The sequence below is a fragment of the Lynx canadensis genome, chromosome C1 (assembly GCF_007474595.2).
Source record: "Lynx canadensis isolate LIC74 chromosome C1, mLynCan4.pri.v2, whole genome shotgun sequence".
NCBI lineage: Eukaryota > Metazoa > Chordata > Mammalia > Carnivora > Felidae > Lynx > Lynx canadensis.
The window spans coordinates 4,331,797-4,355,892 of NC_044310.1; the positions used below are offsets into that span (position 1 = coordinate 4,331,797).

The 24,096-nt window shown below is 46.4% G+C and overlaps 1 protein-coding gene across 1 annotated transcript in view; it reads left to right on the forward strand.

Moving 5' to 3' along the window:
* The first annotated feature begins 9,133 nt into the window (after positions 1-9,133).
* The window catches only part of LOC115522346 (calmodulin-binding transcription activator 1-like), an 82,858-nt gene continuing 67,895 nt past the window's right edge, over positions 9,134-24,096 (forward strand). Inside the window, exon 1 of the mRNA XM_030328147.1 lies at positions 9,134-9,236. Within this exon, the coding sequence (XP_030184007.1) occupies positions 9,192-9,236 (45 nt within the window). The 5' untranslated portion in view covers positions 9,134-9,191. The remainder of the gene's footprint in view (positions 9,237-24,096) is intronic.

Sequence of the window (24,096 nt, forward strand, 5' to 3'; positions counted from 1 at the left end):
AGTATTTAGGTTTCTTGTTATCCTTCCAGAAATGTTTTCTGTACATGCTAGAATATGTGCAATATTCTATGTACAATAGATGTTATGATTGTGTAGTATGAGAGCAGTATACATCATGCCCTGTGTCTTGCTTTGTTCCAATTCAACAGCTAAACTGGAGAAACTTACATGGCAGTACCCTTTATTTATTTATTTATTTATTTATTTAGAGCATGAGCACAAGTTGGGGAGAGGGGCAGAAGGAGACAGGGAAGAGAGACAGAGAGAATTCCAAGCAGGCTCCACGCTCAGCATGGCGTCCCCCACAGGGCTCGATCCCATGAAACTGGGATCATGATCTGATATAAAATCAAGAGTGGGACATCCAACCGACTGAGCCACCCATACACTGCTACCCCCATCTTTTTAATGGCTGCATAATATCCCACAGCTTAATACTTAAAGAAAAAGAAACTGCTGACTTCATTTGAAAAATGGAGAAGTTCATGACAGTTAAATGCCTGTGAGTCCATGCTGTGCTTATGGGCTCTGGTAGATGGCAGCAGGCTGATTTTTCTTGGGTGTGCCTCAGTACCCATCAGAGACAACAGTACTGATAGGTAATCAGCAGCTTTCTCCTTCAGGTGTTTTGACAGGTCACTTTATTTTCAACAACTAATTAAAGTTTCCTTGGAAGACTGAAAGGCAAAATAAATTACAATGGAAAATGTTGAGGCAAATAAGAAAACAAACAAAACCTAGGAACCTTCCAGATACTCTCACCAGCCTTCAGTGGTGGCCAGAGGGTGATGAGCAGCCCTACCGTCTCTGTTTGCCTCCTGGAACCATACAAATAGACAATGAATGTGTAAGTGGGGGTTGCAGGGCAGATACTAAGTACTTTCGCCCCTCCCTCCAATTAGACTGCTGCCCACAAGTCCTTGCTCTACAGAGAGTCTGAGGGCCCCACTGGTATCTCGCTGGGTTCCAGAAAGCAGAGGTAGCTTCCTGGTCTCCTAAGTCTGTTAGCTTCTGAAGTCGTTAAGTTCTTTGCGTATGTACCCTTCTGAACCAGCAAAGCCTGTCTCTTTAACCATTTCCCTCTTTAAAAAAAAGTAGCCATTTCTTTGATCCTGAGTTCAAATTCAATAACAATGGATTAGGCTGTAATACCAGAAAGCTCAAGAAGGAGGGAAGAGACTTTAGTTTTAATGAATGAATGAATGAATGAATGAATTTAGAAGATTTTATTTTTTACTTAAAATTTTTTTTTTTTAAATTTTTTTCAACTTTTTTTTTTTTTTTAATTTATTTTTGGGACAGAGAGACAGAGCATGAACGGGGGAGGGGCAGAGAGAGAGGGAGACACAGAATCGGAAACAGGCTCCAGGCTCCGAGCCATCAGCCCAGAGCCTGACGCGGGGCTCGAACTCACGGACCGCGAGATCGTGACCTGGCTGAAGTCGGACGCTTAACCGACTGCGCCACCCAGGCGCCCCTAAAATTTTTTTTTAATGTTTATTTTTGAGGGGGGGGGAAGGGGCAGAGAGAGAGGGAGACACAGAATCCGAAGCAGGCTCCAGCTGTCAGCACAGAGCCTGACTCGGGGCTCAAATTCATGAACCGTGAGATCATGACCTGAGCCGAAGTCAGATACTTAACCGACTGAACCACCCAGGCACCCCTAAAAGATTTTATTTTTACATTTTTTTTTCAACGTTTATTTATTTTTTTGGGGACAGAGAGAGACAGAGCATGAACGGGGGAGGGGCAGAGAGAGAGGGAGACACAGAATCGGAAACAGGCTCCAGGCTCTGAGCCATCAGCCCAGAGCCTGACTCGGGGCTCGAACTCACGGACCGCGAGATCGTGACCTGGCTGAAGTTGGACGCTTAACCGACTGCGCCACCCAGGCGCCCCTTAAGTAATGTCTACACCCAACGTGGGGCTCGAACGTACAGCTGCAAGATCGAGTCACATGCTCCACCGACTGAGCCAGACAGGTGCCCCAAGACTCTAGTTTTAAAGGGAAAGTCCAGAAAAAACTGGATTGATTTTTTAAGTAGGGCATGACAATGACAGACATCCTGTCAAAGGCACTTAGCTGTTAAGTCCAAGGAGGGTCCGTGGAGAGCGGGTGCACTCAGGCCTGTTTTATGCAATAGCTGGGTGATGTGGAAAGGTCCCCCCCACCCCTGCCAACTTTTATTTAAATTCTAGTTAGTTGTGGGAAGGTTTTGCAATTAAAGCTGTCGTTTAGATAACATCTCTTGGAACCACTATCACAAGGATAATGTTCTATTCTGGGTTCTAATACTAAAAGGAAAACAAACCCACCAGAAGTGGTGTGGTTGGTCCTTAGCCTTAGACATCTGGTCCCTGCTGACTTGGCTGTACTTTAGTAAAGGAAATAAAAAGAAAATGTTCAAAATTTCAACAGAATCTTTGTCCACAGAGCAGGACTTTTATGTTCAAATTACATTTCAAATGAGCTGAAATTTAGCCCTACTAGGCCTAAAGAGCTCATTATGTGTGGACTGACAAGCCTGTACTTTGCTCACCGAGAGCAGACTTTTCCAGATGACAACGGCTGACATTCTGTGCGTGGAGGCAGGCAGGTTGTAGAAAGGAGGAAAGATGGGGGTTTGCAGGATTGGAAAAATGGGATATCTAGGGAAAAAGGTTTGTTCTGCTAAAGCTCACAAGTTTTAATTATGTTTTGTCTTAAAAAGCCAAGGGGGTACGGGATCTCTTGTATTTTTTCTTACAACTGCTTGCAAAGCTGTAGTGATCTCGAAATAAAAAAAAAAATAATTAAAGAGAAAGCAAGGGGAGAAACTTTTTTGGAAGTAGAACTTTAGGACAGTATTACTTTGAACAATGTAGCCCTTCCAAAGCTAAGGAGTCATGGGTGGAACGACTCAACTCTTCCTTGTCCTGGGTTGGGAAAGAGTGAGCAGGAGGTCTTTAAGCCTCTGAAGTGGGTTCAGTATATGCTTTCCTGTGTCAAATCCAGTAACTTCCAGTTTAAGGAAGCAAGTCCTGCCACTCTTTTTTTTAAAAAAAATTATTTATTATTATTTCTTTTGAATTTACACCCAAGTTAGTTAGATATAGTGCAATAATAATTTCAGGAGTAGTACATAGAACACCCAGTGTTCATCCCAAGAAGTGTCTTCCCTAATGCTCCTTGCCCATTTAGCCCATCCTCCCTCCCACAACCCCTCCAGCAGGCCTCAGTTTGTTCACTATATTTGTCTTTTATGGTTTGTCCCCTTCCCTGGTTTTATATTTTTTGCTTCCCTTCCCTTATGTTCATCTGTTTTGTATCTTACATTCCACATATGAGTGAAGTCCTGTATTTGTCTTTGACTAATTTCGCTTACATAGTACATTCTAGTTTTATCCACATTGTTGCAAATGGCAAGATTTCATTCTTTTTGATTGCTGAGTAATACTCCATTGTGTGTGTGTGTGTGTGTGTGTGTGTGTGTGTGTGTATACACACACACATATATATATACATACCATAACTGCTTTACCCATTCATCTGTCAATGGACATTTGGGCTCTTTCCATACATTGCCTATTGTTGATAATGCTGCTATAAACATTGGGGTGCATGTGACCCTTCAAAACAGCACACCTGTATCCTTTAGATAAATAACAGTAGTGCAATTGCTGGGTCGTAGGGTAGTTCTATTTTTAATTTTTTGAGGAACCTCCATATTGTTTTTTTTTAAATTTTTTTTTAATGTTTATTTATTTTTGAGACAGAGAGAGACAGAGCATGAACGGGGGAGGGGCAAAGAGAGAGGGAGACACAGAATTAGAAGCAGGCTCCGGGCTCTGAGCCATCAGCCCAGAGCCCGACGCAGGGCTCGAACTCACAGACCACGAGATCGTGACCTGAGTTGAAGTCGGAGGTCCAACCGACTGAGCCACCCAGGCGCCCCCCTCCATATTGTTTTTCAGAGTGGCTGCACCAGTTTGCATTCCCACCAGCGGTGCAAAAGAGATCCTCTTTCTCCACATCCTCGCCAACATCTGTTTTTGCCTTAGTTGTTAATTTTAGCGATTCTGACTGGTGTGAGGTGGTATCTCATTGTGGTTTTGATTTGTCTTTCTGTGATGATGAGTGATATTGAGCATCTTTTCATGTGTCCGTTAGCCATTTGAATGTCTTCTTCGGAAAAGAGGCTATTCATGTCTTTTGCCCATTTCTTCACTGTATGATTTTTTGGGTGTTGAGTTTGATAAGTTCTTTATAGATTTTGGATACTAATCCTTTATCTGATATGTCCTTTGAAAATATCTTCTCCCATTCTGTTGGTTGCCTTTTAGTTTTGCTGATTGTTTCCTTCACCGTGTGGAAGCTTTTAATTTTGATGAGGTCCCAGTAGTTCATTTTTGCTTTTGTTTCCCTTGCCTCTGGAGACGTGTTGAGTAAGAAGTTGCTGTGGCCGAGGTCAAAGAGGTTTTTGCCTGCTTTCTCCTCTAGGATTTTGATGGCTTCCTGTCTTACATTTAGGTGTTTCATCCATTTTGAGTTTATTTTTATGCATGGTGTAAGAAAGTGGCCCAGTTTCAATCTTCTGCATGTCTCTGTCCAGGTTTCCCAACACCATTTGCTGAGGAGGCTGTCTTTATTTCATTGGCTATTCTTCTCCTGCTTTGTTAAAGATTAGTTGGCCATATGTTTGTGGGTCCATTTCTGGGTTCTCTATTCAATTCCACTGATGTAAGTGTCTGTTTTTGTGCCAGCACCATACTGTCTTGATGATTACAACTTTGTAATACACCCTGAAGTCTGGAATTGTGATGCCTCCAGCTTTGGTTTTCTTTTTCAAGATTTCTTTGGCTATTCGGGGTCTTTCCTGGTTCCATACAAGTTTTAGGATTGTTTGTTGTGGCTCTATGAAGACTCCTGGTGTTACTTTGATAGGGATTGCATTGAATATGTAGATTGCTTTGGGTGTGTTGACATTTTGACAATATTTGTTCTTCCTATCCATGAGCATGGAATATTTTTCCATTTTTTAGTGTCTTCTTCAATTTCTTTCATAAGCTTTCTATAGTTTTCAGTGTATAGATTTTCCTCCTCTTTGGTTGGGTTTATTCCTAGGTATTTTATGGTTTTTGGTGCAATTGTAAATGGGATCGATTCCTTGATTTCTCTTTCTGCTGCTTCATTATTGGTGTATAGAAATGCAACCAATTTCTGTGCATTGATTTTATATCCTGAGACTTTGATGAATTTATGGATCTGTTCTAGCAACTTTTCGGTGGACTCTTTTGGGTTTTCCATATAGAGTATCATGTTGTCTGCAAAGAGTGAAAGTTTGACTTCCTGCTTGCCAATTTGGATGTCTTTTATTTCTTTTTGTCGTCTGATTCCTGAGGCTAGGACTTCCAATACTATGTTCAAGTCCTGGCACTCTTATCTTCATCACCTGTCATGATACACAATCACTGTAATTATGCTGACCAGGAAAGAACACTCTTTTAGAATGATTTTTGAGATGAGAAAGCGATCATTTAATATTCCCCTTATTTACCTATGTTCATCTGTTCCTGGACAGTAGAATTCTTTCCTTGAAGAACATTGGGGCCAAAATGGGCAAGGATTCATAGGGTAGGGTGTCCAGCATTTCTCCCGACTCCTCTCCTTTATAAATGGGCTCATTTAGCCACTTTCTAAATGGCTTCCCGGACTGGAAATGCCCACCTCTTGGTAACCTCTCAAGCAAAGACAAACACCAGCTGTTATGGACTGAATATTTTTGTCCCTCCCCACCCCCCAGTTTGTATGTTGGAGGCTGCCAGTCATGTGATGGTATTAAGATGTGGGGCTATGGGGAGATGATGAGGATTGGATGAAGCTATGAAGGTGGGGCCCCATGATGGCATTAGTGCCCTTTTAAGAGTCATGAGGGGACTTGCTTCCCCTCTCTGGTTTCCACAGTGGGAGGAGGCACCCTGATCTCAGACCTCTAATCTGTGGGAAATCAATTTCAGTTGTTACAAGCCACCGTTCCTGGTCCCTTGTTACAGCAGCCTGAACTCACCTAGACAACAGCACAGCCAACCAGCCACAGCCTACCCCCAACATCTCATCCTCTGGGCCAGCCGTTCTCAAACCCATTGATCTCGGATCTCTTTACACTCTGAAAAATTATTAAGGACGCCAAAGAGCTTTTTGTTTGTGATACGTTTATTTATCACGTATATACTCTACAGCAATTTAAAAAAAATTTATGAGCTCATTAAAAAAAAAAAACGATTACATGTTAACATACATATTTTTTAGTAACTAAGTTTTCCAAAATGAAAAAGTTAGTGATAAGAGCAGCATTGTTTTATGGTTCTGCAAATCTCTTTAATATGTCACTTAATAAGAGACAACTAGATTCTCCTAGCTGCTTCTGCTCTCAGTCTGTTTTGACGTCATGTATTATGTGACTTCTGGAAAACTCCACCGTACATGCGTAAGAGACTGACGTAGTATTGTTAGGAAGACAGTTTTGACCTTGTTGACCCACAGAAAGAGTCCCGAGGATACCCTCACTTCCCCAGATTTCCAGGTTGCACTTTGAAAACTGCCATTTCTGCCCGAGTCTAAGAAGCTTCCCCACAGGTGCTTTCTGCTATGACAGCCTTGCTTATTTCAAGTTCCGGTGACATTCATGACCTCCGTGTCGTCCCCACTGCAGCTTGACTTGTGACCTGTTGTTTGTGTTTGTTAGCCCCTGCTAGGCTGCGAGACCTGTGGAGGGAGACGCTCAACTTTATTCACCTTTACATCCTCAGAACCTAACAGTGTCTGGCCTCCATTAGGCACTGGATAAAATCCTGTTTTAATTTCAATACATGTTTCAATTATAAAAGCTGTATAGTTAGGACCATGTTATAGATAACAGAGACAATTAAAAAACAACCCCATTCCTCATCACCTGAATGTTATTTCTTTAGTGTATTTTGTATTAACCTTTAACAAAATCCAGTTTTTTTTTTTTTTAACTAGAAACACATATGATAAATGAACAGTTTCCCCCTCACCTAGCAATGGGTAAGCTATTCTGAGGTCTATGACTACCATAATGCTCCATTGTGTGGATATAAAACAATGTACTTACTAAATACCCAACATTATTAGCATGTTTAGGATGCTTCCAAGTTTTTGTTGTAATAAATACAGTGATCCTATGAAGAATACCTTCACACATACAGCTTTTTTGGCATTTAGTGTTATTTCCTTAGAATAGATTCCCAGAAGTAAGATTACTGGGTCAACAGATGCAGACGTTTTTTATGGCTTTTAATACGTACAGTAAAATTGCTTTTCAAAAGGGTTATACTAATTTTCAATGCCACCAGCACTTTTAAGGACGTTTCACTGCTCAAATTGTCAACATAGGTACTATTAAGAATGCCGATCGATAAAATATTGCACCCTAGTTGTTAAATTTTTGCATTTTTTTTTGAGGTTCATAAAATTAAGGTTTGTTGAAGAACGAGTGTCTAATACAAAGCATTCTTTTGGGACATCTTTATTCCTGGCAAACTTAAATTTTTACTTGTGAACACCACAAGAACGCATGTTAGGCTTGGCACAGAATTCACTTTGGCAGTCAAATCCGAACGTCAAAATTCTTGAACGAGGACCTTTCGCTGATTCTGCTAGTCGTCTTCAACGGTAGGAAGGGGAAAAAAACCTAACATCTGAGGAATGAAATGTTCCCACTGCAAGCCACGCAAGATCCACACAGAGGGGTTGGAGCTCTGCTTTCCATTCAACTTTTCTTCCTTTTTCTCTTAAACTTGGAGGGCTCAGCCCTTTCTTTGTTTCCGGTATCACCTGCCCACGTGCGCCAGTGCCGATTTCCCTGGGAGGGGGCACTCCGGACCCCGCCACCCCCGGTGGCGCCGGTCCCCCGCGTGCGCACAGCCCTCCGGAGCGGCCGCGGCGGCGCGCGTGTCCCCCGCGGGGTGCTCCTGACCTGTTTCCAGGCTGGCCTCCCACCCCGCACGCAGCGCGGGCGCTGGAACATTCGCTGCGAAGAACCACGACCCTACACCCAGGACCGAAGGAAACTTGGCCTGCCTCGCCCTCCGGGCGGGCGCGCCGCGGCGTAGCGCTCCTCCAAGGTTTCCTTCGGCGGCCTCATCCTGGGACAGGCAGTTATGAGTCATCGGCTCTGTGGGTCACATGGCCAACGTGACCAAAATAAAGTTTCAGTATTTTAAGCCGCCAGAAAGGGGGACAACGGAGCGCACCGGGGGTGGGGAACGGAAGGCGGGCACCGGCGGGCACGGGCGGACCGGGCACCCGCGCGAGGGGCCGCGGCTGCGCGGGCGCCCGGGCGTGGGGGGGGGGGGGGGGGGGAGCGCCGGGGGGGGGGAGGGGAAGGGGCGGGGTTTGGCGGGAGGCGCGCCCCACCCCCACGGCCGGCAGCGACGCCCGGGCTCCCGGGCCGACCGGGCTCCGGAGCGCGGCGCCCGGCCGACCCCGGCCCCGGGGTCCCGGGCCGCGGTGTCCCCCGGCAGCGGCAGGCCGCGGGATTCCGGAGATCCCGCCGCGTCCTCCACTGCCACCGGGACCCCACGCGCCGGCAGCGGCTTCCCCGGGAACGTCCTTCAGCCCCGGGAGCACGCGGGAAAAGCCCCAGCGCGCCAATGAGAGAGCGCCTTCCTCCTGACGGTCACGCTCGGGGGCGGGGCTTCCCTTCGCCGCTCCCGAGTTCCGGGAACCCCCTTTGATTGGTCTGGACGGCCTGGGAAACACTGTAGTAACGCCCAATCAAAGCGCCCCGTCTCGGCCTCGAGGAAATATTCGGTGTCGGTCGGGTCCTGACTGGGCAGTTCTTTCCGACTCTGACCACTGGGAAGCTTTGTTTAGGTCCGGAAGGCGGGCTTTCCTGGGAGTGGGTGGGGAGGGGGCGTTGATTCTTGACCAATCCTTTCATTCCGTTGGGTGGTGACCAGCCAATGGGCCGGGCGGATAGGACGCTCCTCCCGGAGAGTAGTGAGACCCCTGGTGCGGGGCGATTGGTGGCGGGCACTATGAGTGGCAGCCGCGCAGCCCAACGGGCGCAGTGCGTGGGCCGCGGGGCGGGGCCAGGGCGGGTGCGCGGCGGCGGCGGGGTGGCTGGGCCGGCGGCGGCGGCGGTACGAGGCGCGCGCTCGGGGTCCCGGTCGCGAGGAGGAGGAGGATGTGGCGCGCGGAGGGGAAATGGCTGCCGAAAACAAGCCGGAAGGTAAGAGCCGGCGCGTGAGGGGCCGGGGGCGGCGCGGCGGGCGGCGGGACCCGGCCCCGCCGGACATCCCGGGCATCGGCGGCGCCGGGCGGGAGCGCGGGGGCGCGGCGGCGGCGGGCGGGCGGGCGCCCCGGGCCGGGGAGGGGCGGCGGGTGGGGGGGCGGAGCGCGGCCGGGTCCTGAGGTGACTCGCCGGGCGGCGGAGCGCGGCGCCGCACACCCCCACCCGGGGGCGGGCTGGGGCCGGAGGGGCGGGGGGCCGGCGGGCGGGGGCCGGGCCCAGCGAGGAGGAGGAGCCGGCGGAGGGAGGGCCGGCGCCTCCCCCACCCGGACCGGGCATCCCCGCCGCTCCCGGGCCCGCGGCGCGGCCCCCCGCCCCCCGCGCCGGGCCCGGTGGGGGCCGCGGGGCGGAAAGTTTATCCGCCTCGGGCCCCCACCGGCCCTGCGCCCCGCTGCCCCGGGCCGGTCCCTGTCGGGGGCACGGTCGGCGCTCAGCCCCGCCGCCCCTGGCTCTCGGGCGGCAGGGCCAGGCGGACTCCGTCCAGCATCACCCTCGAGCCCCGTGGGCGCCTCCCAGAGCCGGCGGGGGTCCCCGTGCTTCTCCCCGCCAGGGGGACCCCCTCCTGCTGAGCGTCCCCGGGCCGTAGGGCCTCGTGTGACCCCTCCCCCTTCCCTTCCTGGGAAGGGGGCCTGCGCAGCATCCCCGCCCCTAGCAGTCGTTCCCATCCTACTCCTGCCCTTGCACCCCTCGCAGCCAGGAGGGTGGGGTCTCCGTTTCTATGGCAAGTGAGGATCTCCATACTCCTTGCCCTTTACCTTCTGTGACCCTGATCCTTCTTTGGCAGAGGGGTCTGTCTCAACCTCTCATCTTCTCTGGAAGCTTTTGGGGCCTCTGCACACCGTCTAGTGACCCTTTTGCCAGGACAAGGGGACTCGGGCTCCCCATGTTCTTCTTCCCTCCTCACCCAGTGGGTAGTGGGGGCCTGTGCAGCTCTGAAGTCATTTCTAAATAGGAAAGCAGATACTTCTTACAGATTATGCATACTCTCTGCTCACTTTCCTGGGTTAGGGTGAGCTCATTTCCTGAATACCCTTTGAGTTGCCCTCTTTTTCTTAGGGGAGAAACTGGACGTTCCAGAGCTCCTTTCCCCATTTGGCTGTCTCCCCTAGCGTGTTCTCTCTCCTCAGAGTTTCTTGTGTGGGTGTTGGTGGGGGCCCGGGATCAGATGTAGGGCAGGGCTTCCATTGTGCCTGGTACCTGAGTAAGAAGGGGTCACGGTGATTACTCCTCTGTGTCTGAGCAGAACCAGGTCTGTTTTTGCTTCCGGCCTACTCTTGCCTCCTAGGCGGGGGCAGCGCTCACCAGTTGACACCACCCCACCCGCAACATGGTCACGTGCCCTTGTTTTTTGGCGGTCCCATTACTGTCTTCTGTGCCGTAAGAACCTGACTTTGTGCATTCTACGTTCAAGAGTTTTTGAACCTTCCCTGGAAATAAACTTCCCATTTCTTTTTTAGGAGAGCCCATATCCTTGCGGCTTCGGTTTCCCCGTCAGCCATATTTAGTGAGCCTGTTACCTTGACTTTTTCTGATTTTTCTTAAATTGTATTCATGTTGGCTGGGTAAGAAGAAGCCATATGCCTTTCCATCTAGAAAAGGGAGTGTAGACACTCATGTCGCCCACGTGCCATTCGGGAAGGGGTTGCTAGTGTGCTTCTTGTTGTACTAGAACCTTCCTTTGGCCTCGTGTTGTCTCTCATGGGATCTGAACATTTTTTTTTTTTTTTTTTTTGTATTGTAGCTTTCAGGTGAAGGGGAAATTTGGATGCTTTCTATTTTTTTACTGCTCTGGTTCTCTTTTGGCGAAAAACATGATGCCATGCATTTGTTTATACGTACACACGTGTAGGTATGCATTCAGACAAAGTCACATCTGCTACGTGTACGCGGTAAGTTGGAAGGGTTAGATGGCTAGCTGCGCGTTCTGCGTGTAGGTGGGGACCTTGATGTGTACAGATAGGGACATACGTTACTGTTGTCGGTAACTCTCTAACCTTAGAGGAATCAGAAAACTCACTGATAAATGGCCAGTTCTTACCACTGTTTCGTCTGTCATTTGTGCTGTATGGAGTAAGCAGAGGGGCATCCTGAGCGTTCACCAAGTCTCCGAGTGCATGAAGTGTAGAGTGCTTGCTGATGCACACCAAAAACTTAGGCATTCTGAATTTAGGGGTAGTATCCTCTGCCTGATTCTTCGTAGGGTGAAAGGTTCTCATCTTGATCTCTTCACTGCTGTGTAGGGGAAAGAGATTTCGTGTATTTGGGGCATTGAGAGGAGGGGGTGAGAATATGTGTTTCTGTGACAGAACTAGGAATGAGCAGCCGTAAATATGTCGCTGTTTTATTTTGGCCATTTAAATAATTGAGAGAGGTTGTGCACATTAGGAAAAGGTACCTTTGGGAAGGCCCGTGACACTTCATCATCGGGTGGGAGGGACTGTTGTCCATGTTTGTCCTGACTATCACAGTCTGCCCATTTGGCTCTGGGGCAGGGCGATGGTGGAGCCGCCTCTGGGGCCCCCAGTCCCTTCCCTCCCTGAGCTGGGAATGGCTGCTGGCTGCTGTCACTCAGCGGCAAAGTCTCACTTTTTGACAGGCTTAGTGTGGAGCCTGATCCTCCCCAACAAGCTCTGTCAGACTCTGAGCATTTGGACCTTTAAGCGTTTTTCTCGCAAGGACACTCTCCCTGCCCGGGTTACTGAGGAAGGAGGCAGGGTGATCTGGAAGATTGGGCCAGCGCTAGGCTTTGACTTCGAGACTTTGCCCTTCAGCTCACATGGAGTTACCCGGTGGGCACAATACCCGCTGCCCCAGAGTAGCACTTTTTACCTCCATTTCCAGTTTTTTAAAAAAGTTCTCATGCTGTTGTCATTCTGTCTGTATTTATACTCAGCTTGATGGAATTGTGTATTTTTAGGATGTGGTATTAACGAGCCTTGGAAAGCGAGAGTTGAGTGCCTGCTGTAGATGTTGGGGTGTGCCCAGGAGAGTGAGCGTTCCCATCTCACTTCCAGTGGTGGATCCCTTCCTGTCCTGCCTACCACCGACTGCCTTCCCAGGTCTCCTGCTAATCGGGGTGCTCCGTACTGTGGGCAGTGGAAGGAAAATGGTAAGGGTTGGAGGAGCACACTTGAGGTTAGCGTGTAAAGTTGGGCTCTTTGAGTTCAAATGCAGTTGTGCTCTGTGTCGCTCGTCCCCTTAGATGATGGGAAGTCCACTTTTCCCTTACTCTGCCAGTGGACAGTGTTCTCTTGCAGCTAGTCAGGCTAGATGGGTTCCCTGAAGGACTTTTCTTTCTCACATCTTCTTGTTAGAACATCCCTCTGGCCTCCCCCTCAGCCCTGCCACCCCAGCTCTTCGGACAAGGTTGGGTGATTCATGGGACATCTCTTCCCTTGTCTTCCTGAAGACTTACCTTGCTGTTAAATGTTGGGTTTCTCCATCTCCTCATTCAGTGGATTTGGAGTGCGGATGCGTGTATAGCATCCTCTGCTCAAGGTCAGATTGGTTCGGGTTTTCCTTTCCAAAAGAGTAGGGTTGCTCTTGTGTGTTCCTGGAGATGTATTCATACGTCCTGCTTACCTGTGTTTTTCCATCTTGTTAGTTTTAGGCTTTTTCTCTAAAATAGCCAATTCTTTAGTGTCAGGTGGTGTTATTTTAATTCTCTGTTTATGCTGGGTCTCGCCCATGTGCCTGGTGGGATTAGACTTTTTTTCTGATTTTGAGGGAGCCCATTTTGTAGGTTAACTTTTTTTTTTTTTTTTAACTCTTCCTTCATTGCTTTGGGCCATTCTTCATTTCCCATTTCCCTAGGTTCCCTAGGTTCCGGGAAATACTCGTCGTGTGCAGTTGTACTTCTTCCTGATTTCCTTATGGAAAAAGCAACAAAAGGTGATTCTCCTGCTCTCCTTCTTTCCCCTCGTGGTTGTGTCTGTTGCCTCCTTTGTGGGACCTTTGAATTTGTCCTTTGCAGAGGAGTTGTTTTTGCATCCATGTTCCCATTACTGAGTGCGTGCATTCTGGAGACATTCACTGAGCTTCAGGGATCTGTGGGTTATGTGACTGTGCTTGAGACCTTTTAGTATGAATGACATTTCAATGAGTCTTGTGTTTATCTTTTTCTATATTCTTTCAAGGAATTCTTTTCTGGGTTTTCATTGTTTGGATTGTAGTCTTACAAAAATATACTCTGAATAGTGTACTATCCCCCAGAACTCTTACCCACTCCCTGCAGGAGTGGGGGTGTGGGAGAGGGTGGAGGGCAGCTTTCCCTCAGACTGTGTGCAGGGTATGTGTAGAAAAAAGTAAGGTCAGTCTTCTTTTTAAATGGGTAGGCGTAACTTTTAGGTCACTTAGATACATGGTTGGTGGGAATGCTTGTTTAACGCTTGAACAGCAGCCTACCAGGTATAGTATAGAACATACTGGGTCTTGTATAGTACAGAAAATCAAATGCATCCTTTGTAGAAAGAAGGGGCAGAAAACTAATTTCCTCTTATGACTGACTGTTATCTTTCATGTGCTCAAATGGTAAGAACTGTATGAGATGCTGTTACACTTTTGCTGCCAGAACGTGTTCTATGTAAATTTAATGCTCAATCGTGGTGACCATTCTTAGGCTAGATACCTGGTATAAATTACCACTACTCTTGTTTGTTTCGTGACTTTGAATATTTTATACTTTTTTGAATAGTACTTTTATTTGTGTCTTTTTATTTTTTTTTTTTAATTTTTTTTTTTTCCTTCAACGTTTTTATTTATTTTTGGGACAGAGAGAGACAGAGCATGAATGGGGGAGGGGCAGAGAGAGAGGGAGACACAGAATTGGAAACAGGCTCCAGGCTCCGAGCCATCAGCCCAGAGCCTGATGCGGGGCTCGAACTCACGGACTGCAAGATCGTGACCTGGCTGAAGTCGGACGCTTAACTGACTGCGCCACCCAGGCGCCCCATGTGTCTTGTCTTAAAAAAAAATTTTTTTTTAATGTTTGTTTATTTTTGAGAGAGAGAGAGAGAGAGAGAGAGAGAGACAGAGCGTGAGTGGGGGAGGGGCAGAGAGAGAGGGAGACACAGAATCCGAAGCAGGCTCCAGGTTCTGAGCTGTCAGTACAGAGCCGGACGCGGGGCTCGAACCTACAAGCTGTGAGATCATGACCTGAGCTGAAGTGTGATGCCTAAACCGACTGAGCCACCCAGGTGCCCCTTTTGGGTAAATAATAGTCTCTGATTGTTTTTGGATGTAGGTTTGGTATACAGAATGATGACAGTAATAATAAAGAAGTAACCTGACATGCACTTTTTTTTCCATTCTATATTAAATCAGATTTCCCCATTACAATGTCTGTAGAAACCAGTTCTGCTGGTATTTCACTCTTAAGAACTCTTGTTTAGGGTTGTTGTGTGTGGTTTGGCAGTGTCCTTTATTCACGTGAATATGTGACTGAAGAATTTTTGAGGTGACAGGTGATGTGTGTTTCCATTATAACAGATCATTTTCTAAAGTGTTCCGTATCTTCTAGAATCACTTATCATGCCAGTTTTTGATGTTCTAGATGACCTAAGGCCTACCTCCCTTTCCTTCCCACGTGAAGAAGTTTCCTTATTGCCCTTGTCATTGTCATAAAGAGGTATTTGCAGATCTACTGTATTTGTAGCCTTTCGGTTTTTAGTTAAGGGGGGCGCCCACCATTCCTCTCATCCTGTAGCAAGAGGCAGTATCCCTTCTGTCTCCCGAGGGACAGAGGGATAAAACGGGCTTCAGGCCACAAGGCTGCGGTGATAGTAGTATTTGTAAGTGGAGACCGAGCCCGGGTGAAACACTGTGTCCTTCTGGCGTCTGGGACTCCTCACGTAGGATTTTGGAAGTTTGTTTTTGCTGCATTTAGCCAGCTTCCTTCTGTCTCTCTGGCTTGGTAATGGTAAAATTCTTTGGGCAGAGCCAACAAGTATACCACGTTTGGGACCTTGTTCACAAGGAGGTGGGGTCTTCTCATGTTACTGTCCTCCTAGCTATGGTCCTTGGTGTGTTAAGGGGTGAGGGTAGGAAGTGTTCTTGTGCTCTGCTTCTTTGGCCACATAACACGAATAGGGCCGCATGGTCATTCACTCTCTTTTTCAGGGCATAGTGTGTCATCTGTCGTTCTCTTTCTTCTTCTTTTCTTTTTCCTTTTTCTTTTTTGCACCCCAGATCAGGTTCAGGATACAGGTTGACCAGACACTATCCAATCCCCGTATTTTGTGCCGTCCTCGGATGTAGTGCCCTTCTCCTGTGATTAAGATGCGTTGCCATTCTGTCAAACGCGTGCTCGTCTTCCATTCCGTGATATTTGTCCCGTATTGGTAAGGAGAGTGTTTCTCTGTATCTATTGAGAATGGACACCAGTCCCTGATTTTTCATATGGTGGGACGAAGTAAAAGGTGGTGTTTTTTTCCCCCCATCAGTATGCTGGCTGTGTATTTCTCAGGTTGCATTGCATCTTTCTGCTTTGAGCGCCATTGCTTGTAGAAGGTCATGGGCCTCCTTGTGTAAAGATTGGTAATGCTTCCTGAGCATTTTTTAGCTCATTACCCTGGACTAAAAAAGAAATATTATGTACCCCACTGCAAAGAGAAGCCAAGTGTCAGCCACATTACTTTCCACTTAAAAAAAAAATTTTTTTTTTTTTACACGATTGTTTGTTTACTTTCAACTGATGTTCGCGTCATAAGATGGAATGACCGGAGGTATTTTTTGAATAGTTCTTCTACATTCACCCCAGTATTTTGCTCCAGTAGAGTTGCATGTTCTCTTATACACGAGTCCTTTCCCCCTTTTTGGAAAAGCGCAGTCACATTTTATTTTATTTTATTTTTTCCGATTTAGCCAAGCCTTTCAAGTCACATAATGTATCCCTGCCTGAGACTTCGCAGAAAGGCTGGGGGGAGGATGCGCAGGAGTGGGGCTGTGTTCCTCACTCTGCTGTGTGCAGTGTGGTCTTGTAGTTACCAGGGGACAGAGTAACATACTTTGAAAGAGATGTTTCGATCTGAGTTCTTAATGGTTTTAAACTTCTTACTGCTTGGAGACTAATTGAGTAGCATTACTCTCACCACTAATTTTACTTCTAATGTCATCTGGAGTATCTCCCTCTACCTTCTCTGAAAAGAAAAAAAAAGTCCCCAAACAGCAATTACAACAAAACCCCAAAAGCGAACCGTGAAGGCGGGCTCTGACTGTCCCTATTCTGCAGTTCAGTCACCAGTTCGCACGTGTTGCTTAATTGATACTTTTTATGTGTACAGTATTCACTGGGGTGGACATGTGAAAAGCCTTTGGAACACATAGCATTCGGTCATCTAGCGGACCCCGCATCGTGTCTTTTCGTTTTTCCTTCTAGGTTACCACAAGGTAAGGTTGTGTATTGAGTTTCTTAAAAACACTTGCAAAGTGGGTTGTTTTTCCTCCTTCATTTCTATCTAACCATTGGAGTGAAAACTGGGGTTTGCTTCTCATAAGAATAGTAAGTTACCGTGTTCCTACTTTCATGTTCAGCATCTGCGAGAAAACGGGGAGTCAGCTCCCGGTAATGGCAGTGCGACTAGTCAGGACTCAGACTTTCTCTCTGTAGCCTGTACGTTATTGTGGAGGTGATTTATATACTTTAAGCTAAATCTGGTGTCTGTAACACGTGATAAACCAGATGTTTAAGTTTATTTAATCTTTTTTACAGTATGCATTTAACAAGATGTATCTGTGTGTTTTATTAGAATTATACGCAGATACAACCAGAGGTAGTCCTGCAACTAAAAACAAAGAGAAAAAGCCTTTCTTTCTAGTTTTGAAAAACAGGTGTTATCTGTTTTCCTTCATTGGGCTTGATTGAGATTGCCAGGACGCATTTCTGAAGGTATAGTAATACGATCAAGAATTAATATTTTTGAAATTTAGATTTGGTTTTTAATCCTCGTCTGAAAAGTTATTTCTGAGGATGTACGTGTACGTGCCCCATTGGTTTTCTGGGGCACTTGGATATCGAACCATTTGGAAGCCATAAAAAGAGATTGGTATGAAGTGTGAAATTATCAAGTAGAAAAAAGATGCAACAGTGAAGAAAATAGCCATTTATTATTGAAGCTAATCTAAAGTGGTGATTGGGAGTGTAAAGTCAGATATTCTGAGGAAGAATGGAATGCTGGTGGGGTTATCACGTTGAAATTGGCTCACATAGCTATTGTCTAAAGGACACTCCCCAACATGGAGATGCTTGGAAGATAAAGAAGCCTATGGGATTGATTATTTTAAAATGTTAAGTGTTTCTTCTCTTTTTGAAAAGTAATTGGAATAAAATAACCCTTCTTAGTGAAGAAAATGTAAACTTTAATGGAAGTTCAGAATGAAATATTTAAAAAGTGAACATAAAAGATAAGGATTTTTTATTGCAAATCCACAAGGGGGTAGTGATGTTCTATCAAAGATATTTGTGGTGGAAATGTGAGATGATCTCTTTGAACGTTTTAGATTTACAGATAAAACCGGTATGTTTGCATTTTAACTTAATAAGATCTTCTTTTTAAAATGTTTATTGGCAAAATTGTTTATTGCTTAAATTAAAAAAAAATCCCATTTTGGGTGAATGGCTATTTAAGCCGTATGAATGGTAAAGAAGAGACGATGTCCTTGTAGTGTTGGGCTCTAGAGCAAGGTTACCAGGGATTCTGGGGGTCGCTGATTTTCTAAGGATGCAATAATCTTAAATTTCCTGGGAAGCATTGAGCATCTAGGAACCAGTTCCTTAAGTGTCCTTCGTGAAAGGATTTTAGGAAATTGTGTCTAAACTTTACAGAAGTTTGTATCGCGGGTTGTATTTTCAGCCCTGGCAAGAGATGAAAAATGTGAACAGTCCACACCACCAGCCGCTTTCAATAGTACTAAGTAAATCAAATTTTTATAATCTCTTTTTTTATTAGTTTATATTACATCATTAGATAAAAGCATTTTTTTCCCCTTGCGCATAAAAACTCCAGTAGCTTGCCTGAGGTCATTGAGTCCCACCCCATTGTATTCAGAATTGCTTAAAATTAGGTGGGGTATGTGTGGCAGTGCCAGGTAGTTTTCAGGAAGAACTAAAACTGTATTATGTGCTCTTTTTTTGAACGTGATGGCATGTGGTAGGAGGAAGATTGAAGGTGGGAATAGGACTATATTCTACTTATTTAGAGATGCACTAACTATCTTTAAAAAATACCACTTTTAACGGTACCATGAAACAGTTCCATGGTTTAGGAGTTACGCTTGTTGGTGGCATACGCATCGTGTATTTTTCATTTTTGGTCTAAGGAAAAGGTTAATCCAGCCTCTTCTCTTTCTCTTTTTTTTTTTCCACCCTCCCGGTTCTGAGCCAGGGCCTTTTCTGTTTTATCTCCTTTACTAAATGGCTGGCGATTTACCATCCCAAAAGGTACACTGTTTCTTCACAGACTACCCTGAGCTCTGCCGGGAGCTGAACTATGACGTCAGCACTTTCATTCATGAATTTGCTCTTCTAACTCTCTTTTCTCCTTCTGTATTCCTGAACTGACTTCTGGCACAGGCACAAATCAGTTTACCATTAGTCAGCCCATAAATCAGCGATAAAAGGTAAAACAAAAGATAAGATGCTGGGGTTGTTTCGATAGAGCTGTAGTTGCTCATGCTGATTTGCATCAGTGTCGTTTGGACAGGGTTTCTGGTGAAACAGATTGAAACCTAAAAACAGTCCGTTTGATTACTTCATGATTTTGCGGACTGAGCGGTGTTGCACACATATCGACGCCACGGCTTTGCTCCTCCGTGAAGTTCAGAGCCCTCTGCTGCAGTTCCTTTGTCATAAAGTCGCATTTTGGTTGCAGTTTGACTAAAGTGGAGGAGCTCCTGTAAATTTGGAGAGGTGAGGCCTGGATATTAGGTTATGTTCCACACAAATTGCTTTTGGAATGCATTCGGATTTCTTTCTTTTTTGGGGGGGCGGGGCATTGTGTTGGCCTTGAAATATTTTCAATAACTGTTGCTTGAGACTTCTGTTTTCAGTAGGTGGTAGTTAACTGTCCTGTAAGGAGCGTGCTGCCCCCCCACTTGCTGCTACCCGTGTCTGAGCAGGTTTTCTGTCCCCCGCCCCTCAGCTGGATGGCGCAGCCCCCTCCAGGTCCTCTCTGTAGCCCTGAACACCCGTTTCTCCTGCAGGGAGGTCACTGCAGGGAGGTCACTGCTTGTAATTTAGTACTGCGTGAGAGCAGTTCTGGAAGAAATCTTATTTGGAGTTTTCCTCTGCAGGGCCGAGTTTGAGGCTGAGCCTCCGGCGTGTGGCATCTTTCAAGCCTCCTGTAGTTGATGAATGGTGAGCTTTAAAAAAGTTCATTTTCTCTGCTTTCTCGGGGGTGTGTTGACTTTCTAGATATTTAATTGCCAAGAAACATTTAGAGATAAAGTGTGTTATATTTAGAAATCATTTTAGCGCAGCTACAATTTATGGTGAGAGTAGACGATTCAAACTGCAGCCATTTTGATTGATAGCCAGTGTTGCTCCTGAGATGACTTTTTAAACCTCCTGGCAACTCGAAGAGACCGTCTCCTCCCGTCCTGAGTGAAACGAGAGCTTCGTGTTCCTCTCGTTCCCTAGAGAAGCGTGTGGTCTCTCGCTTCGCTTTGCCCTCCAACTGGGTGCTCTGTGAACAAAAATAAGAGCAAGTAGATGTGAATAAGCGTTGGAAGATGACTTAAGTGATGTTTGTTATTTTCTCTAAGAACTAGGTCGTTTTAAAATTGTTTAAACGTAACTTCTAGGAAGGAACCTAATTGTAAATACTACCGAAGAAAGGAATATTTAGTGGTGGAGGGTCTCTGTGAACATTTGCTCACTTTCAGAACTGTGTTCCACTTCAGATTTATGAAGAGTTACGGGTTTCGATCTCGGATTGCAAAACATTGGGAAGACTTGCTGTGGTTTTGTCATCTGACCCAAACAGTGTAATATTCGTCCTCTGGTCTCAAAGGCTTAGGTTTCCTACGTGGCTTTTAGCACAAGCCCACTGTGACCCCCTGCTCCTGCTCCTCTCTCTTAGAGCCAGGAACCTGGCAGGTAGGACCCAAGGACTCCAGCTAGCGGTGTATTTGCTGCCGTCCTTGCTGCCATGTCTGTATGCCACGTGCTAGAAGCCTCTTCCCTGGGCCTCTGCAGCCTTCTCTTCTTACCAGATTCTTCTTCATCACTCTTGGTTCTGGCCCACTTCCCGTCCTGCTTTCCCTCGACTTTGGGTCTCGTGTACTGAGTTAGTTGGTGATAATTTTGAGATGATTCATGTGTTGGGTAAAGGGTTGTCCTAGTGATGACCTCTGAAGTTCCTTCGCATCCTCACTTAGGATGGACAGAAAGTGAAATTGAATGTATGGAATATGTTTTATGGCTCCTTTGCTGGTTTGCAGCTCTTCTGTGTAACTTCGTCTCTTCTTTTTGAGGTACTCGCTCCAGGTCAAGAATTAGTATTTTTGACTCAAGCTGTGCAGGAGGAGTTTGAACTATAGTTACTGATGTCCTTCTTCCGGGTGTACAAAGAGAACTTAATTTTTTAGGTCTAACACCTGTCATGAGTATTTACTTTAAAAGATGTAAAACATTATTAAAGTTGTTAAAGATGCGCAGCACAGAGATGTTCCCTATGCCACATTTCAGCTCTTTATTCTGATGTGGAGGAGAGCTCCCCAGTGGTGGAGAAATAGACTGACATATCGTATGAGTACAGATGAAGATGTGGCTGCTAACCTCAGACTTTTTGTGTTTAAAGTAGTCTTACTTATATTCACTTAGTTGTGTTTTCTGGAGTTGGTTGATACAACGTTTGTGAGTATGTATAGATAGCTAGTAGTTCAGTAAATAGGACTCTTCCTATTAAGAAACTCATGGGTTTGGGGTGCCTGGGTGGCTCAGTCAGTTAAGTGTCTGACTCTTGATTTCGGCTCGGGTTATGATCTCACAGTTCATGAGATCGAGCCCCACGTTGGGCTCTGCACTGACAGCACAGAGCCTGCTTGGGATTCTCTGTCTCCTTCTCTCTTTGCTTCTCCGCCCACTTATACTCTATCTCTCTCTCACAAAATAAATAAACATTAAACAAAAAACCTCGTGGATCGGGGAGTTAGTTTCACTAACTGATCACGTAGGATCTTCTCTTGGGCATGCTCCCCCATATGCTACAGATACGGCATCTGGAGAGGCCTTGAATGTAATTTGTATTTTAAACTTTTTTTCATATTCAAAGGTACTGAGGGGAACGTTCAAGTTTCTGGTCTTCTTGTCAACATTCTTTGCCCTATCCTTTCTGTCTCTGCTGTTCAGAAATGTGCTGGTCGGATCATTTGCTTTGATAGAAGTTTCTGATGGAGGTTTCTTCCTGATTTAATTTTATCGATAGATGCCATTGTGCTTAAAGATAAAGCTAATCATGAGCCGAAAGTGGTGCGTGGGCACCCAGCATTTTTGAAGTACTTGTTTTTCTTCCTAGGGGTCCTCCAGAAATTGACCATAGATTGCTTGGCCAGATTCAAGGTCCAGAGATTTATTCCAGGCATCCTGGGAGGCAAGGCACATCAGTCTTTCTCCACTGAATCTGATTATTCTACATGTGACCCATTGCCGCCTGTCCAGGTGTCTTCTGATGCAAATCTGGTGATAGTGGCAACCTTTCTAACTGGCTGAGTATCCTTGACAGCTGTTATCTATCCTGTCCAGGTATTTTTAGTCTCTAGCCTCTGTGGCCACGTCTAGAGGAACCGAGGATGAATTTAGCTGCTCTGGGGCTGCTCCAAGCTGTTGGATGTTCTCGGCTACCTGCCTCACCAGCCTGCTCAGTACCACCTCAGTGAGGTTCTTTGCCCTTAGCATTTGATGAAGGAGCATAAACAGAAATCACCTGTTTAATAAGAATGGAAAATTCCTGATTTTCAGGATGCTTTTCAAAATAAACAATAGCGGGACGCTTGGGTGGCTCCGCCGGTTAAGAGTGTGACTCTTGATTTCGGCTCAGGTTATGATCTCCTGGTTGGTGAGGTCGAGCCCCATGTTGGGCTCCGCGCTGACAGTGATTGGGATTCTCTGTCTCCCTTGCCCTGTGCTCCTCCCCTCTGTGTGTGCATGTGCACGCTTTCTCTCTCAAAATAAATAAACTTGAAAACACCCAGACAGGGGTGCCTGGGTGGCTCAGTCGGTTGAATGGCTGACTTTGTCTCAGGTCATAATCTCACAGTTTGTGAGTTCGAGCCCCGTGGTGGGCTCTGTTGTCATGCAGAGCCCACTTCAGATCCTCCGTCTGCCCTTCTGCTCCTCCCCTCTTGTGCTTCCTCTCTCTCTCTCTCTCTCAAAAATAAATAAAAAACATTAAAAAAAAAAAACCCAAAATAAAAACAAACAATGGTGAGTGATGACGTCGTACAACAATGAATGTGCTTAATGCCCCATATCGTATACTCAGAGTTATTTGGTAAATTCTGTGTTCTGTATATTTTACCACACACTCCAGATGGATTCAAAACCTAATGGAAAGAGTTGCTATAAGGTCTTAATAAATATTTGACAATATTTTTATTACCCCAAGGTGAGAGATTGTGCCTTAAATAGTGTGTCAAAATCTCTCGCACGCAAACATGCACCATAAATAAATGATGGTAGTCAGGCCCTGAGGTTTATTTCTATAAGAAAGTAGATGCTATGACACTTGAGGTCGGGGAGAGTAACAGGCCCTACTTTAGTTAGAGCAGTTTTTAAAAGTAAAAAAAAATTTTTTTTAATGTTTGTTTATTTTTGACAGCACGCGAGAGAGACAGCATGAGTGGGGGAGGGTCAGAGAGAGGGAGACACAGAATCAGAAGCAGGCTCCAGGCTCTGAGCTGTCAGCTCAGAGCCCGATGCGGGGCTCGAACTCACGGACTGCGAGATCATAACCTGAGCCGAAGTCGGACGCTCGACCGACTGAGCCACCCAGGCGCCCCTTAGTTAGAGCGGTTTTGATGGCAAGGGACACAAGCCATTCAGGTTGGTTCGGTGACGGTGGTTTATGTATAAGAAGAGCTAGAAGCACTCTCCAGCCTCCCAGGACACACTGAAGTGCAGCTAGACAGTCTGGGAACTGCACCTGGAGACTCTGAGGTAGTAGACTTTTCCTCTAGAGACGCCTTGGGCTGAGCCGGGGTCTCTTCTGTGACACCACATGTCCCAGCTCTGCTGTTACCTGTGTTTCTCCTTGCAGATGAGATTTCTTTACTGCTGTGTGGCTTCCTCGTTCCACCGTAGCCTGCCACGGCCCCCGGCGTGGCTCCTGTATATCCTCGCTCTGGTCCCGGTGCTCGCCATTGAATGGCTCTGGCCCCGAAGGCTCGTATTTAGAATACTCCAGACAATTGGACTGACTGCTCTCGGCCAGGTGTTCATCCTGGTCTAGTCGACAGCGAAGGAGGGTTGGTTACGGTCCATGGACCTGCTGACCGTTCAGAGGGGGCAGAGGGAATCGTGTGAGAAGGGTTCGGTAGCGTGGGGTCTTGGCATCTTATACTCTGCCTCCGATAGTGCGAGAGAAGGATTGACTCCACAGTGGACTTACGTTCGGTTGCTCTAGGGAGTAAACTGCAGAGGAGGTGTTCACTGTAGCTACAGGTAGGAGGCCAGGTGTCCTTGGCCGGCCAGCCTAGGTGTGCACAGAGTAAGTCAGCAGCGTGAATGAGTGACTGCCCCAGGGCTTGTGCTCTGAGCGTTGGTGATGCAGGCAGGACACACTGGAACGAGATGGTCTCTGCAGTG